At 56.6% G+C, this 14666-nt stretch overlaps 1 protein-coding gene across 2 annotated transcripts in view; it reads left to right on the plus strand.

Moving 5' to 3' along the window:
* Positions 1–6760, plus strand: part of PPARD (peroxisome proliferator activated receptor delta) — a 69925-nt gene extending 63165 nt beyond the window's left edge. For both annotated transcript variants that reach the window (XM_084890045.1, XM_084890044.1), the window contains 5 exons: positions 1279–1433; positions 2151–2289; positions 3417–3619; positions 3752–4202; positions 4756–6760. In XM_084890045.1, coding sequence (XP_084746171.1) covers positions 1279–1433; positions 2151–2289; positions 3417–3619; positions 3752–4202; positions 4756–5003 — 1196 coding nt within the window. In that variant the 3' untranslated portion in view covers positions 5004–6760. The remainder of the gene's footprint in view (positions 1–1278; positions 1434–2150; positions 2290–3416; positions 3620–3751; positions 4203–4755) is intronic.
* Positions 6761–14666: the final 7906 nt, after the last annotated feature.

Below are 14666 nucleotides of genomic sequence, written 5' to 3' on the forward strand. Positions count from 1 at the left end.
GGGGTATCCCCCTTGGAATGGCAGAGGCTCTGGGACAGGGCAGGCGGTCTTAGGAACCAGGAACTTGTGTCACCCCTGCCTCACCCACGGGGAGGGCAGAGGCGCGGCCCTCTCTGCGGTCTGTTGTGCTCCCCTTCTGTGCCCAGGACGGGGGCCAGGCGGCAGCTTTCCTCCTGTCACTCCCGGACCCGGGAGCTAGAGGGATGTGGACCCCGATGCTCTGATTTGGGATGTGGACCCGGCCCCAAGCACTTGCTTGGTCATCAGGGAAGACAGCAGAGAGCAGCGGATGGGCAGACTGGTGTGGGAGGCAGCACAGGAGGGTCAGGAGGCTGGGGCTCGGTCAGGCCCCTTTCCCCGGGCAGGGCTCACTTCTGAGTGCACAGAGGAGATTCAGAAGAGACGCCAGCCGTTCTTACTAAGTCTCCGACCGTGTGTGTGCCCTGAATTCGTTGCCATGCCAAGTGCTCTCCTTGCTAAGCCAGCACCTGGTCCAAACAGCTGTACGTTCATAGAAAAGCACCGTGGAAATTCAGGTGCTGCCCAGCCAGTGTGGCTGACACCTACGCTCTTCCTGTGTGAGCACGTTTCATGGGAGTGAACTTGAGCTTGGGAGTGCCTTTACAAGCATCTGTGCAGGCCATGCAAGAATCAGACTTCCCGGATCTGCCATCTCCTCAAAACACACTCCACACCCCGATCTAAAGAGACAATCTAAAGGGCCCTTTCCTAAGGACAATCTGAAGAGACTCCGCTGCCCTATCAGGTTTGGCTCAGTGGGTAGAGCGTCCAACTGCAGGCTGAAGGGTCCTGGGTTCAATTCTGGTCCTGGGTTCTATTCCAGTCCAGGGCATATGCCTGGGTTGTGGGCTTGATCCCCAATAGGGGGTGTGCAGGAGGCAGCTGATCAGTGATTCTCTCTCATCATTGGTGTTTCTATCTCTTTTTCCCTCTCCCTTCCTCTCTGAAATCAATAAAAATATTTTTTAAAAATAAATAAATAAATAGACTCTGCCATCCCTTCAAACTCCCTCCTCTCCACGGGCTTGGCCAGCCAGGAAGGCGCTGCCATTTCTGGGACACCTGCTGCGCCAGCTCTGGGGATGCTTTGGACACTTGGCCATCCTCCAGAGACGCTGTCACCCCACATCCCACAGAGAAGCTGGTCTCGGGAAGGCTGGCCCGCGTGGCGCCCAGCTCCTCGATGGCAGAGCCGGGGCTGCGTGAGTGAGGAAGGGCTCAGGCAGAGCGTGAAGCGCCCGTGTCCTGTGTCTGCAGACCTCTCCCGGAGCGCCTCCCCACCCTCGCTGCTGGACCAGCTGCAGGCGGGCTGTGACGGGGCCCCGGGCAGCAGCCTCAACATGGAGTGCCGCGTGTGCGGGGACAGGGCGTCCGGCTTCCACTACGGCGTCCACGCCTGCGAGGGCTGCAAGGTAGGGGCCGTGGGAGAGCCAGCTGGCCGGCAGGGCTGTGGCCACATGGTGAGTTAACTTGCCAAAAAGGCTTTCCCTGCCAGGAGTGGTCCCTGATAATACCCACGGCGGAATTCCTGCCTGGGCAGCCGCCAGGGCCTGGGCTCATTCCAAGCCTCAGCTCTGGGCCTGCTGGAGAGAAGGGTTCCCTGGCAGCTGCCCTGCCAGGCGCCTCGGCCGCTGACTGGGCTCCCTGGCCTCTTGCGCCCCCTGGGGACCGGGCTGGGAAAGGCAGAAAGGGGCGGGCCTTCGGCTGGGGCTTCCTCCTGCACCTCTAAGCCTGAAGGGGCTCTTTGAGGGGAGAAAAAGGAAACATTCTTCTGGGTTCTTCCTCCTCACCGCGCACCATCACATTTTCACATGTTATTAAGCTACTACCTAGAAAATGCACAGAACCAGATACATTTATGAATAAATCAGGTTGGTCATGATACAGTTTGTTACCAAATTAACAAAGAAGCATATTTAATATGCATAATATGGCATATTATTTTAATATTTTAAGAGTTTTAGAATTGTTTATCTTCTCCCACTTCCTTCCAACAAAATTCCCCTCCTGTTTCCAGAGTTCAGGAGTCCCTACACCTTCACGCACACGTGGGCCCAGTACAGCCGGTGTACCAGGGTTCCCCAGCTCTCCCTCCCCATGGCCTTTCCTCCCCGTACTCCGTCCTGCAGGGCTTCTTCCGGCGGACGATCCGCATGAAGCTGGAATACGAGAAGTGTGAGCGGAGCTGCAAGATCCAGAAGAAGAACCGCAACAAGTGCCAGTACTGCCGCTTCCAGAAGTGCCTGGCCCTGGGCATGTCACACAACGGTGAGAGCCCGCCACCCCGGAAGCCAGTCTCGGAGCAGAAAGGGCGCTCCGTGTGCCTGCACGCCATGGCCCCCTGTGTCCGCTGCTGACCTGGCTGATCTGGACCCGAGTCTCAGAGCCAGCACAGCCTAGCCCAGGGGTGCCAGGCCGGGCTGGCCCCACCTCTCTGGCCCAGACAGAGCAGGAACTGACCCAGCTCCCAGGCCCTCACGCCTGGCACAGCACAGAAGGCCCTGTGGGGGCCTGGGGCCTCTGCCCTTCTGGTTACTGAGGGCAGGCGCGAGCAAGCGGCCACACGGGCCAGCTGCCAGGAGCAGGCAGGCGTTTCCTGCAGGCCAGCCCCCCCTGTGCTCCAGGCTCCTGGCAGCCGGCACATCTCGTCTTCAGACCCCATAGAGGAGGACTTTGCAAAGCCCACCTGCCCCGCTACCTTCTGGTACACCCCTCAGAGGACAGAGAGCCTCGCTGTCTTCACCCCCGGGTGACGCACTGACTGCCTTGCAGCTTTGAGGGCGGCAGTATCTGAGTCTCCGTCCGCTGACTTTCCCAGGTGATGGGATTGGGGTCTGTGGTTTGATCCCTCCCTCCTGTGTCTGCCGGGGCCCCATTACTTGGCTGAAGTGAGGGGACTCCCCAAGAGCTCTCAGGGCTGACTTATTCTCACTTTTTCTCCGAGAGAAGCCAGATTTTTCCCGTTCTGTTACTAAGGATGACAATTAAGTGCTTACAAGGGAATTTTACCTAATCGCTCTGACTGAGCTTTAAGTGTCAGCCCCGCTTCTCTGGTTAGAAGGAAGACGGAGCGGCCCATCTGAAGTCCAGAGGCGAGTAAGCTGCGGAGCGGGGGCTCGGGCACAGGCCGCTGCCCAGGCTGTTCCCACCGGCCACTCGCACCCCTCTGGGCCACAGCGAGGCGCTCCACGGGTTAGGGCCTTTGTGTGTGAGCACTGAACAGGACAGACAGACAGACCCCTGCCCCTGGAGCTTACGTTCTGGAGGGCCCCCAGCATTCCAGCGGGCTGCCTCTAGGACTGGTCAGGCCTTCGGCCCTGCAGGATGAGGAGGCTAGGGTGCTGGCCCTGCATGCACTCCTCCACGACTCCCGCTCCTCCCCTGCTCCCCTGCAGCCATCCGCTTTGGCCGGATGCCAGAGGCCGAGAAGAGGAAGCTGGTGGCAGGGCTGACGGCGAGTGAAGGGGGTCAGCACAACCCGCAGGTGGCCGACCTGAAGGCCTTCTCCAAGCACATCTACAGCGCCTACCTGAAGAACTTCAACATGACCAAGAAGAAGGCCCGCGGCATCCTCACCGGCAAGACCAGCCACACCGCGGTGAGTGCCCTGCCGCCCTCCAGGCTCCCGGGAGACCGGGCCTCCTCCCTCCCCTGACTTCCCGGTGCGGACAGGGAGGACGGGGGGCACACGGGACCCCCGAGGCCTGGCTCTAACGGGCCCGGTTTTCAGCCCTTTGTGATCCACGACATGGAGACGCTGTGGCAGGCGGAGAAGGGCCTGGTGTGGAAGCAGCTGGTGAACGGGCTGCCGCCCTACAAGGAGATCAGCGTGCACGTCTTCTACCGCTGCCAGTGCACCACGGTGGAGACGGTGCGCGAGCTCACCGAGTTCGCCAAGAGCATCCCCAGCTTCGGCAGCCTCTTCCTCAACGACCAGGTGACGCTGCTCAAGTACGGCGTGCACGAGGCCATCTTCGCCATGCTGGCCTCCATCGTCAACAAGGACGGGCTGCTGGTGGCCAACGGCACCGGCTTCGTCACCCGCGAGTTCCTGCGCAGCCTCCGCAAGCCCTTCAGCGACATCATCGAGCCCAAGTTTGAGTTTGCGGTCAAGTTCAACGCCCTGGAGCTGGACGACAGCGACCTGGCTCTCTTCATCGCGGCCATCATTCTGTGCGGAGGTAAGCGAGGCCGCACGCCGGGGGCGGTGTGCTGTGACGGTGCAGCGGGTGAGGCCCCGCCGGGCGTGCAGGGCCCGCGCTGCCTTAGGTGGATGGAGATGAGAGAGAGACCAAAGGCACGCAGGCCAGCAGGCTGCTGGGGCTGCTCCTGGTGGTGGAGTCTGTGTTTTACCTGTTTTACCAACACTTTTCCATTCCAGCACAATGGTAATAATTACTGTGCTGACTCCGGCTTACGTCACACCAGCACCGTCCTAGTTCCCTGTCCCGGATTATAACCATTTCACCCGCACAGCCCCCTGCGCACAGGCACCTCCGTTATCCCCAGTCTGCAGGTGAGGACACCGCCCAGGCCTCGCCGCTCGCCGGGGAGAGCCAGAGTGAATGCAGGCCGAGCTGCCGTGAGACTGAATGAGCCAGGAAAACAAAGGAGGGGGTGTCCCCACCAGGAGGCCTGCTGTGCCCCGAGCCAGGTCCCCTGCCAGCGCTCCTCTGCCACCTGAGACCCCGGCGTGCCTGCCCCCTCCCTCACCTGGGCCCCGTGTCCCCACAGACCGGCCAGGCCTCATGAACGTGTCCCAGGTGGAGGCCATCCAGGACACCATCCTGCGTGCCCTGGAGTTCCACCTGCACGCCAACCACCCCGACGCCCAGTACCTCTTCCCCAAGCTGCTGCAGAAGATGGCCGACCTGCGGCAGCTGGTCACCGAGCACGCCCAGATGATGCAGCGGATCAAGAAGACCGAGACGGAGACCTCGCTGCACCCCCTGCTCCAGGAGATCTACAAGGACATGTACTGAGGTGCACACGGGGCCTCCCAGCAGGCCTCGGGCCGAGAACCAGGGGCAGGGACAGCGCTGGACGGGGCCACATGGGACTTCCCCGTTGGCCACGGGCGCACTCAGCATGGCGCCTGATCACACTCCTGCGATCACACCCATGCTCACTCCCCATGGACCCTTCCTCCCTCTCCTCCTCAGTTCCTCTTTCTTCCCTTTGTTCTTTCTCTTCCTTCCTCCCTGGCCCTTCCTCTCCCCATCCCCAGTCTGTCCCTCTGTCTTCCTGTGAGACAGTTTGTATTATCTCACCAGCAGCACAGGACAGGACTTCTGCTTTTGCGCCGCCCCCATGCAGAGGCAGAGGCCTCACCGCTCCGCCCTCGCAGCCAGGCTGGAGCTGCGCAAAGAAACACTAAGCTCTGGGCCGGCTTCCTGGGGAAGCCGAGCAGGACCCGGGCTGTCACTGGGACCCTGCCCTGCAGGCCAGGATGCCTCCCTGAGACTGTCACGCACCCCCACCCTGAGGCTGGCAGCCCTGACCCAGCCAACCCCACTTCAGCCACGTACCCCAGCCCCACTCACACCAACACCCTCTTTGGTCGTTTCACTGGTCACCCGGGCCAGTGTTGCTGATGGCCCCCTGCGCGGGCCGCTGCGGGGCCTCCCCCAGCCTGGAAGGAGGTGGGTTCCCTGCAGGTGGGGGCCCCACACCCCACAAAGAGGCGTGAGCCTCCAGGCAGGTGCAGGTTGGCGGGGAAGCAGTGAGCAGGCCTCAGGGTTGTCCTCCCCCAGCACCCACCCTCCCCGCCAGCCTGCAGCAGCCTCGCCACCTACTTCCGGTCGACATCACAGCCCTTGCCCCTCCCCAGGGCCAGGACTGGCCTCACCCCGATGACATCCTGTCTCTAGCTGGGGCACTGGCACTGGCGAGCTCACTGCTACTCATGCCACTCACTCCTGGGCTGCCCCTCCGCTGCACACCACAAGCACTGATTCACTTTATCTGCAGGTTCCACACCCCCTTCTCGAGGTGCTGCGTGCCCAGGGGCCTGCAGGTGGACGGGCAGGCTGGGCCCCTGCTCCAGGGCTGGGCCACATCCTTGGTCCGCAGGGGCGTCCTGCTGTGTCAGCCCAGCACCCACTCACGGGAAGGTGCAGGGATAACTGGTCCTGCTGATTGAGACACCCATCTGTCCCCACAGCTCTGCTCCCCGCCCTCCCTCCCTCTTCAGCCAGCTGGTCTCCTGGAACGCCCTGCACAGCCCCTGGTGCCCGGCCCTCCCTCCCCTCCGCAGGGGCACTCGGCGCCCACCTGCTGCAGACCGGGCTGAGGCTCCGCTGGCGTGCTGTCTGAGGAGGCCAGAGCCGAGGCTGCTGCCAGGGAGGAGGCTGGCAGGGTCTCAGAGCCTGGTGCAGAGCCCAGGCTCCTGGTCCGTCTGCTCCTCCGGGAGGGGCCTTGCTGTCCGGCCGCCGCTCTGGGAGGAAACGCCCCGGAGAGGACACGCCAGTGGCTGTCCTGCCGCGCTGTGCCTTCCGTGCCCAGGACACCCCTGTGGCTGCCCTCCCCCTCCTCCCGCGCTGACCGGGGCAGCACTGTGAGGGAGAGGCTGTGCCCGCCCGCTCCCGCTCTCTGCTGAGAAGACGGCTCTTCCCCGGGACTGAACAATCTCCAAAATGGAAATGTATATTTTTGCTAGGAGCCCCTGTTTCCTGTGTTTTTAATATAAATAGTGTACACAGACGGATGAACTTTAAATAAATGGGAATTAAGTATTTAAGAGTTGACTTGTGCTGACTCAGTTCTCTGCGTGTTTTTCCTGGGGCCCATCTGCTCCCCCTCCGTATGTGGTGCACAGAGAGGAAGGAAACAGTTGGCAAATGAGACTGGGGTGCTGCAGGTCCTGCTTGCGGGAGCTGCCTCACCCCCTCTGCTCACCACTCGGCTAGGGTTAGGGGGACTGAGAAGGTGCCATCCCTGCCCTGCAGGGACGTTGGGATGTGTGGGGGCGGGAGACACATCTGGAACTTCGCTGCTCCTGCCAGAGTGCCGTCCATGGAGGGGAGGGTTAGGGAGGGAAGAGCAGCTGTAAGGGAAGCTAGGAGTGTGGTTTGCAGGCCCCCAGTCCCTGAAGCCCATGGGAGCAGGGGGAGAGCCAGAGCCAGCGGCTGATGAGCATAAAGGACACACCCGGCCCGAGGGGAGCCGCCCAGCCAGCCCACAGGTTAAGGTGGCGAACCTCTCACTCGCCTCCCTGTGTCCTCGGCCGGACTGGAGCCACCTGCCTCCGCTGGGAGTGACGGCCGGGATAGGAGGGCGGAGGAGGAGGCTTGGAAGGGGCGTCCCTGCAATTGAGCGCCTGGTTCACGATGCAGTCTTCTAGTCTTCTCACCTCCCTCTCCTTTCCTACACCATCGGGGGAGAAATCGTTGAGGACTGTGGCTCAGTTGCAGAAGGCCAGTCCTCTCCCAATGCTAGGAGGTAAGAGCACAGAACACCATCACCTGCACCTAGCGCGCCCAGAGGTGCGGCTCAGCCTCGGACCAGGGCTCTGTTCCCGGCTGCGGCACTGCCAAGCGCGAGCCCCGTCACTGTCACTAGGGATGTTCTTTATAAGCGTCTGTTTTGTGCCAGGCCTTGTGCATTTGTCACCTCGTCCCCACCACGCCCTCGGAGGCAAACAGGACTTCCTGTGCTTCACAGGTGAGGAAGCGCGGAGCAGGGAGTGTGCCTGGCTCGCTCGGCCAGCAGCGCAGCCCGTCCAGGGCCTTAGGCTCTCTCTCTGCTTTTTACCCGTGAACAAAGCCTTGGAGATTACAGTTGGTTGTCTATAAAAGATTCTGGATATGAGTGAAGCAAAAGAGACTTTTAACATTTGCTTTAACTTTTCTTTTTTTTAAATATGTTTTATTGATTTTTTTACAGAGCGGAAGGGAGAGGGATAGAGAGAAACATCGATGAGAAACATCGATCAGCTGCCTCCTGCACACCCTCTACTGGGGATGTGCCCACAACCAAGGTACAGGCCCTTGACTGGAATCGAACCTGGGACCTTTCAGTCTGCAGGCCAACACTCTATCCACTGAGCTAAACTGGTTAGGGCTTTAATATATCTTTATTGATTTCAGAGAAGAAGGGAGAGGGAGAGAGAAACATCAATGATGAGAGAGAATCATTGATTGCTTCCTGCATGCCCTACCCTGGGGACTAAGCCCACAGCCCTGGCATGTGCTCTGATGGGGAATCAAACCATGACCTCTTGGTTCATAGGTCAACGCTCAACCACTGAGCCATGCCAGCTGGACGCCTGGTCTATTTTTAATGATGCTCAGGACAAATGAATCAAATATTTAGACTAAAAAAGAAAACCTTAAGAGAATTAAAAGGTACTATTGTTGCAATAATTTTATAAAATCTTCTGAAATAAAAATTCAAGAATAAGAGAAGGAAGAGGGGAGGAGAGAAAAGAAAGGGGGCTCCAGGCTGGCAATATCCTTGGGGGGTGGGGGGACGACGGCTCTAAGAAGCAGATGCAGCCCGCCCCGGGGCTCAGTTGGAGCGTCATCGCGTATACCGCAGAGTGGTGGGTTCAATTTCCAGTCAGGGTACGAGGCCAAGTTTTGGGTTTGATCCCCAGTTGGGGCACATAAGGAGACAACCAATTGTTTTTTTCTCTCTTACATCCATGTTTCTCTCTTTCTCTTCTTCCCTCCTTTCTTCCCTCCCTCCCTCTCTCCCTCTCTTCACCACCCCCCCCCCAAAAAAAAAAGTTTAAAAAATCAATAAAAACATATCTTCAGATGAGGATTTAAAAAAACAGATCAGCCATGGCTGGTGGATTCAGTGGTTTGAGCGTCGTTCTGCACACCCGAGGGCCACAGGTTCGATTCCCAGTGAAGGGCACTTACGGTATCTGGGTTGCAGGTTTGATCCCCGGCCCTGGTGGGGATAAGTGCAGGAGGCAACCAGTAGATGTGTCTCAGATCCATGTTTCTCTTTCTCTCTTCCCCACCCCCTTCCTCCCTTCCACTCTCTCTAAAAGGCAGTGTGTGTAGCCCTCGCTGGTTTGACTCAGTGGATAGAGCATCGGCCTGCAGACTGAAAGATCCCGGATTTGATTTCAGTCAAAGGCACATGCCCAGGTTGTGGGCTCAATCCCCAGTAGGGGAGAATGTAGGAGGCAGCCAATCAACGGTTCTCTCTCATCATTGATGTTTCTATCTCTCCCTCTTCCTTCCTCTCTGAAATCAATAAAAAATAAATAAAATTTAAAAAAAGATTAGAACAACCAAAGAGATCATTTTTTCACATCAGGAAAGACCAGAGAAATTACCCGGAAAATAGTCTAGGAAGACGAAGATGGAAAATGTGGAATGAAAGAATAGCAATACAAACTCTCATAGTGCAGAAGGGAGCAGAAGCTGGCACCAGCAACTTTAAAACACTTAAGCAAAAGCTAGTAAGTTAAAATGTGCCTGCGGTGCTGTGGGCATCCCCGGCCCAGCCCTCAGGACCAGGCCCTGGTCCCGCGGCTGCTGGGGCATCGGCTGCCGAGCTACAGCTGAGTTCCTCTCAGGGAACTGCTCTCACTGAAGGAGCTGCCCTGCCCAGGACAAGCCCCTCCCAGGCAGCCTGTAGCCGGCATGGGGGCCTGAGGCCAAGCCTCCTTACCGCAATTTGGAACAACTTGAAGGACCACCCAGCCAGGAGCGAAGTACCTGTTGTAACTCCATTGCAGTTCAGATTCTCTCACTCCCAGTCCTGCGCCTTTGATTCCTTCCAGGTGTGTTCCAAAGAGCACTCCCCAGCGAGTGTCCTACAGGTGAACCTCCAAACCTACCGTATTCCCTGGAGAAACCAACCCAAGACAGTACCCTAGAGCAGTGGTTCTCAACCTTTCTCTTTTTAAAAAAATATATATTTTATTGATTTTTTACAGAGAGGAAGGGAGAGGGATAGAGAGCCAGAAACATCGATAAGAGAGAAGCACTGACCAGCTGCCTCCTGCACACCCCCCACTGGGCATGTGCCCGAAACCAAGGTGCATGCCCTTGACCGGAATCGAACCTGGGACCTTTGAGTCCACAGGCTTTATCCACTGAGCCAAACCGGCTAGGGCGGTTCTCAACCTTTCTAATGCTATGACCCTATAATACAGTTCCTCATATGGTGACCCCCAACCATAAAATTATTTTCGTCGCTACTTCATAACTGTAATGTTGCTACTGTTATGAATCGTAATGTAATCTGTGTTTTCCGATGGTCTTAGGTGACCCCTGTGAAAGGGGTCATGATCCACAGGTTGAGAACCGCTAGCAGAGTTGCCTAAGACCGTTTGAAAACACAGATATTTACAATTTATAACAGTAGCAACATTACAGTTATGAAGTAGCAACGAAAATAATTTTATGGTTGGGGGTCACCACAACATGAGGAGCTGTATTAAAGGGTCGAGGCATTAGGAAGGTTGAGAACCACTGCACTAGAGTGAAACCCACCAAATTATGTTCATCGAAGCAATAGCAAAAACTTGGGAACAACCAAAATGTTCATCCACAGGACAATGGATAAACCTGATATATTATACAATACTAGTGGCCCAGTGCACAAAATTCATGCACATTAAAGGGATTAATTAGAGGAAATATTTTAATATTGCTATTTGCCCTTTCTCTATAATTGGAGTGTCAGAGATGAAAGAAAATTAGTACATGAAAATCTTCCTTCTGTCAGAGTCGGGGGCACCCCACAGGACCCAAAGTCAAGTTCCTGTCCACCCACATGCACCTCAAAATTGTGCGAGACCCAATCCCAGCCACCCACCCCCCAGTGGGCTGGATCCACACCGGCCAGTCCCACCCTTGTCAAGCCCCTCTGGGCAGGGGGCACAGCCTGAGGTCCCCCGGCCTAGCAATGGGGTGGGAGGTCACACCTTGAGGTCCTCCAAGCCCCACAGGGCAGGGAGCTCGGCCTGAGGTCCCCTGTCAAGCCCCACGGGGGTGGGGAGAGCCGCCTCAGGTCCCTGCTGATTGCTCATTAAGACTCGTTACAAGCCAAAACCGGTGTGGCTCAGTGGATAGAGCGTCGGCCTGTGGACTGAAGGGTTCCAGGTTCAATTCTGGTCAAGGGCATGTACCTTGGTTGCGGGCACATCCCCAATGGGGGGTGTGCAAGAGGCAGGTGATCAATGATTCTCTCTCATCGATGTTTCTAACTTTCTTTCCCTCTCCCTTCCTCTCTGTAAAAAATCAATAAAATATATTTAAAAAAAAAAAAAAAAGACTCATTACGGGAATTCAGCCTCCTCTGTGGGTGCAGCCATCTTATATTACGGAACACACACACACACACACACACACACACACACACACCAGCCTCCGCTGTGGGCACTGCCATCTTTGGGGTAGAGTGATGATCAATTTGCATATTCCCTCTTTATTATATAGGATTAAAAAAAACACACATGGAGAAAAGTTATATAATCTTGAAGTGAATAGAGCTGTGGTCGGCAAACTGCGGCTCAAGAGCCACATGTGGCTCTTTGGCCCCATGAGTGTGGCTCTTCCACAAAATACCACGGCTTGGGCAGGTCTATTTTGAAGAAGTGGAGTTAGAAGAAGTTTAAGTTAAAAAATTTGGCTCTCCAAAGAAATTTCAATTGTACTGTTGATATTTGGCTCTGTTGACTAATGTGTTTGCCGACTACTGGGATAGAGCTTTCAAAAGTCTACTGTAGCCCTGACTGGTTTGGCTCAGTGGATAGTGTCGGCCTGTGGACTCAAGGGTCCTGGGTTTGATTCTGGTCAAGGGCATATGCCCTGGTTGCGGGCTCAATCCCCAGTGAGGGGCATGCAAGAGGCAGCTGATCAATGATTCTCTCCCATCATTGATATTTCTATCTCTCCCTCTCCCTTCCTATCTGAAATCAATAAAAATATATTTTTAAAAATAACATGACAACACAGGCCAGGCAGGTGACTTTTTGTAGGAAGAACGTCTTGGGCCTGGAGGCAGGTCCCAGAGCCTCTTGGGTCTGTGCAGTCATGGCCAGCTGACATGCTCCCTGCATCCTCACCTGGCTCATACCATCTCTGGAGGCTCCAGAGGCTCCCAGCCCGCCTCTGACCTGTCCATCCACCTCAGCTCCACAGGTGGGTTCGCACTGCCCTGAGTTGGGGGAAGCTCCCCATCTGGCCTCCTCAGTTAGAAATCCCCCTCAGACCCCAGCCCAGGACTCAGCCTCCTAGCTCCTTGGTTCCCATGAGCCCCTCCCAAGTCACCCTGCCTTCCCGGGCCCTTAAAGAACTTAAACCAAACCTCAGTTTCCTGCAGGACTCACCGAGGGATCCCTGAAGGCCTCCGTGCCCATCCCACCGACATCCCTGGTCCTCGGCCCTCTTGCCTCCACCCTGGGGTCCTGGGGAGGGGAGGGCCTGGCCGCAGAGCCCCGCCTCCCACTGGCCCTGCCCAGAGAGGGAGGGATAAAGAGCCCGCCTGACTCGCACCAGGGGCTGCAGCCAGGATGGACCCTGTGGGGCAGGATGGTGGTGGCGGTGGCGGTGGCGGCGGCGGCAGCCCTGGTGGGGAGGACAGAACCCGCTCCCGGAGGCCTTTCAGGTAGGAATCGGGGTCTCAGGGGAACACAAGAAGGTGGGAAAAGTCATTTGAGATTTGGCCTGGCCATTGAAAGCCCATTCCCTAAGAATTTGGGGGTGAATTTAGATGAAGAGGGGCTTCCTTGTCCTGTAGCCCAACATTGGAAGGGTCTAGAGGTCATCCCCCAGCCCCTCAGAGTCCAGAGGAGGAGTCTGACCAGAGAGGGTAAAAGGCGCACTAAGGATGCACAGCTGTCGAGCTCGCTCAGCGTCTGACCATTTAGGGTGTAGATGGCCACGTGTCTGCTTTCTCTTCCACCCACAAGGGCTTCTCTGCCCGGAACGCACAGCTCCCGGCAGTGAGGGCTGGTGTCCTGGGCACCTAGCAGGCCAGCACTCAGCGCAGGGCCAGGTGCTCACAGACGTTTGAATGGAAACTTGAGATGGAACATTTCACCATCAGAGTCATTCTTTCGGGCGCCCTAGCTCCCAGTACCTTAGCACAAATTCAATTTGCCAACAGCTGGAAGAGATCGGCTCCCCAGAGAGAACTGAAGTTTGGGTAATCGGTAGAGAGTAGTTTTGCAGCTTTTAGTGGGAGAAAGGCACCCAGGGAGCTAGAGGGAGACAGACCAGGGAGGTGCCCGCTGAAGGAGAGGTTCCTTGTGCCGTCCTGAGCTCTGGGCACGGCCAGGGGGCCAGGGAGCCAGGGAGGGAGGGGCCTAGACTAAATCTGGGCCCTCAAGTTTCAAAACCCTGGTCAGAGGGTCCAGTGCCCTCATACCTCCCCAATCCCACCCTCCTTAGTCCCTGCCCTTCTGCCCAGCCCCCACCCGCCATCCCAACAGTCGGGTCCTGATTCCCCAGGCTCACTGTTCAGGGGTCCACTGCTCCCGCCTCCCCGCCCCCTGGCCACCAAGTCCCTCTGCTGCCTCCTCTGTCCCCAGCCCTGGGCTTCAGGATTGAGCTTGAGAAACTCCCCCAAGCCAGCAGCCCTGCCCCTGACAAGGCAATCAGTCAATGAGAGGTCGTTGGGCTAAGTGAGGACACGTGGTTACAGTGCCAGGGCTGTTACGTTTTGCCTCTGAGCCTCAGATTTTGAAAACAAAAAATGACTCCGGACTTTCTTTGAGGATTAAATGAACTAATTTGACATCTCTCCAAACAAAATGTGCTTTATTGGTAATTTAAGTGTTTGTGGGTCGAGGGCCTAAACAAACAACAAAAGCAAGTTGAAGCAATGCTAGGTCAAATCAAACACGTTCCATTGCAGAACTTACTAGGGCCTTTACTGTGTGAATACACAACAAGCAGACTGCAGCCCGGCTCTCAGAAACCACAGAAGGAAGAGTTTCTCTGATCAATTTGATTGCAGAGCCCTAACTTCCTCTCCCGGGCTGAGGGCCCCTCCGGCTGTTCTGGGAGAGCTGTGCCAGGTGGGAGGAGCCGGTAGGGTGGCCTCTCTAGGCTGTCCTGGAGGTCAGCCTTATTGGTGGTCTTTGGGGAAGAAGCTAAATCCTCCCGGCACATCTTCCCTCCCGGAGGCTCCCATTGAGGTGAGGGCCCTGCCTCTCGTGGTCACCCACCCCTTCCACCGACTCTCATCTCCACCTCACCCCTCAACCTGCCCATTTAAACATAAAACGATTTTATTATGCCTTTTAATTCCAAAATACTGGTATTACTTTTTAATTTTATTTGTTGATTTGAGAGAGAGAGAGAGAGAGAGGAAAAAACAAACAAACACATAGGCTTGTTGTTCCACTAACTTCTGCGCCTGAATCTTTCTTCCCCAAGACTGCCCTTCAGGCAGGATTTTTTTCTCTGTCTCTCTCTTATTTTTATTGATTTCAGAGAGGAAGGGAGAGAGAGAAACATCGATGATGCGAGAGAATCATGGATCGGCCACCTCCTGCACGGCCCCCACTGGGGATGGAGCCCACACCCAGGCGTGTGCCCCTGACTGGGAATGAACCTGGGACCCTTCAGTCGCAGGCCAATGCTCTATCCACTGAGCCAAACCAGCTGGGACCAGGCAGGATTTTGAGGGATGTTTTAGAGCAGTCAGCCCACAAACACTGGGTCTTCCTG

The sequence above is a fragment of the Pipistrellus hanaki genome (genome assembly GCF_964339955.1).
Source record: "Pipistrellus hanaki genome assembly, chromosome: 7".
Taxonomy (NCBI): Eukaryota; Metazoa; Chordata; class Mammalia; order Chiroptera; family Vespertilionidae; genus Pipistrellus; species Pipistrellus hanaki.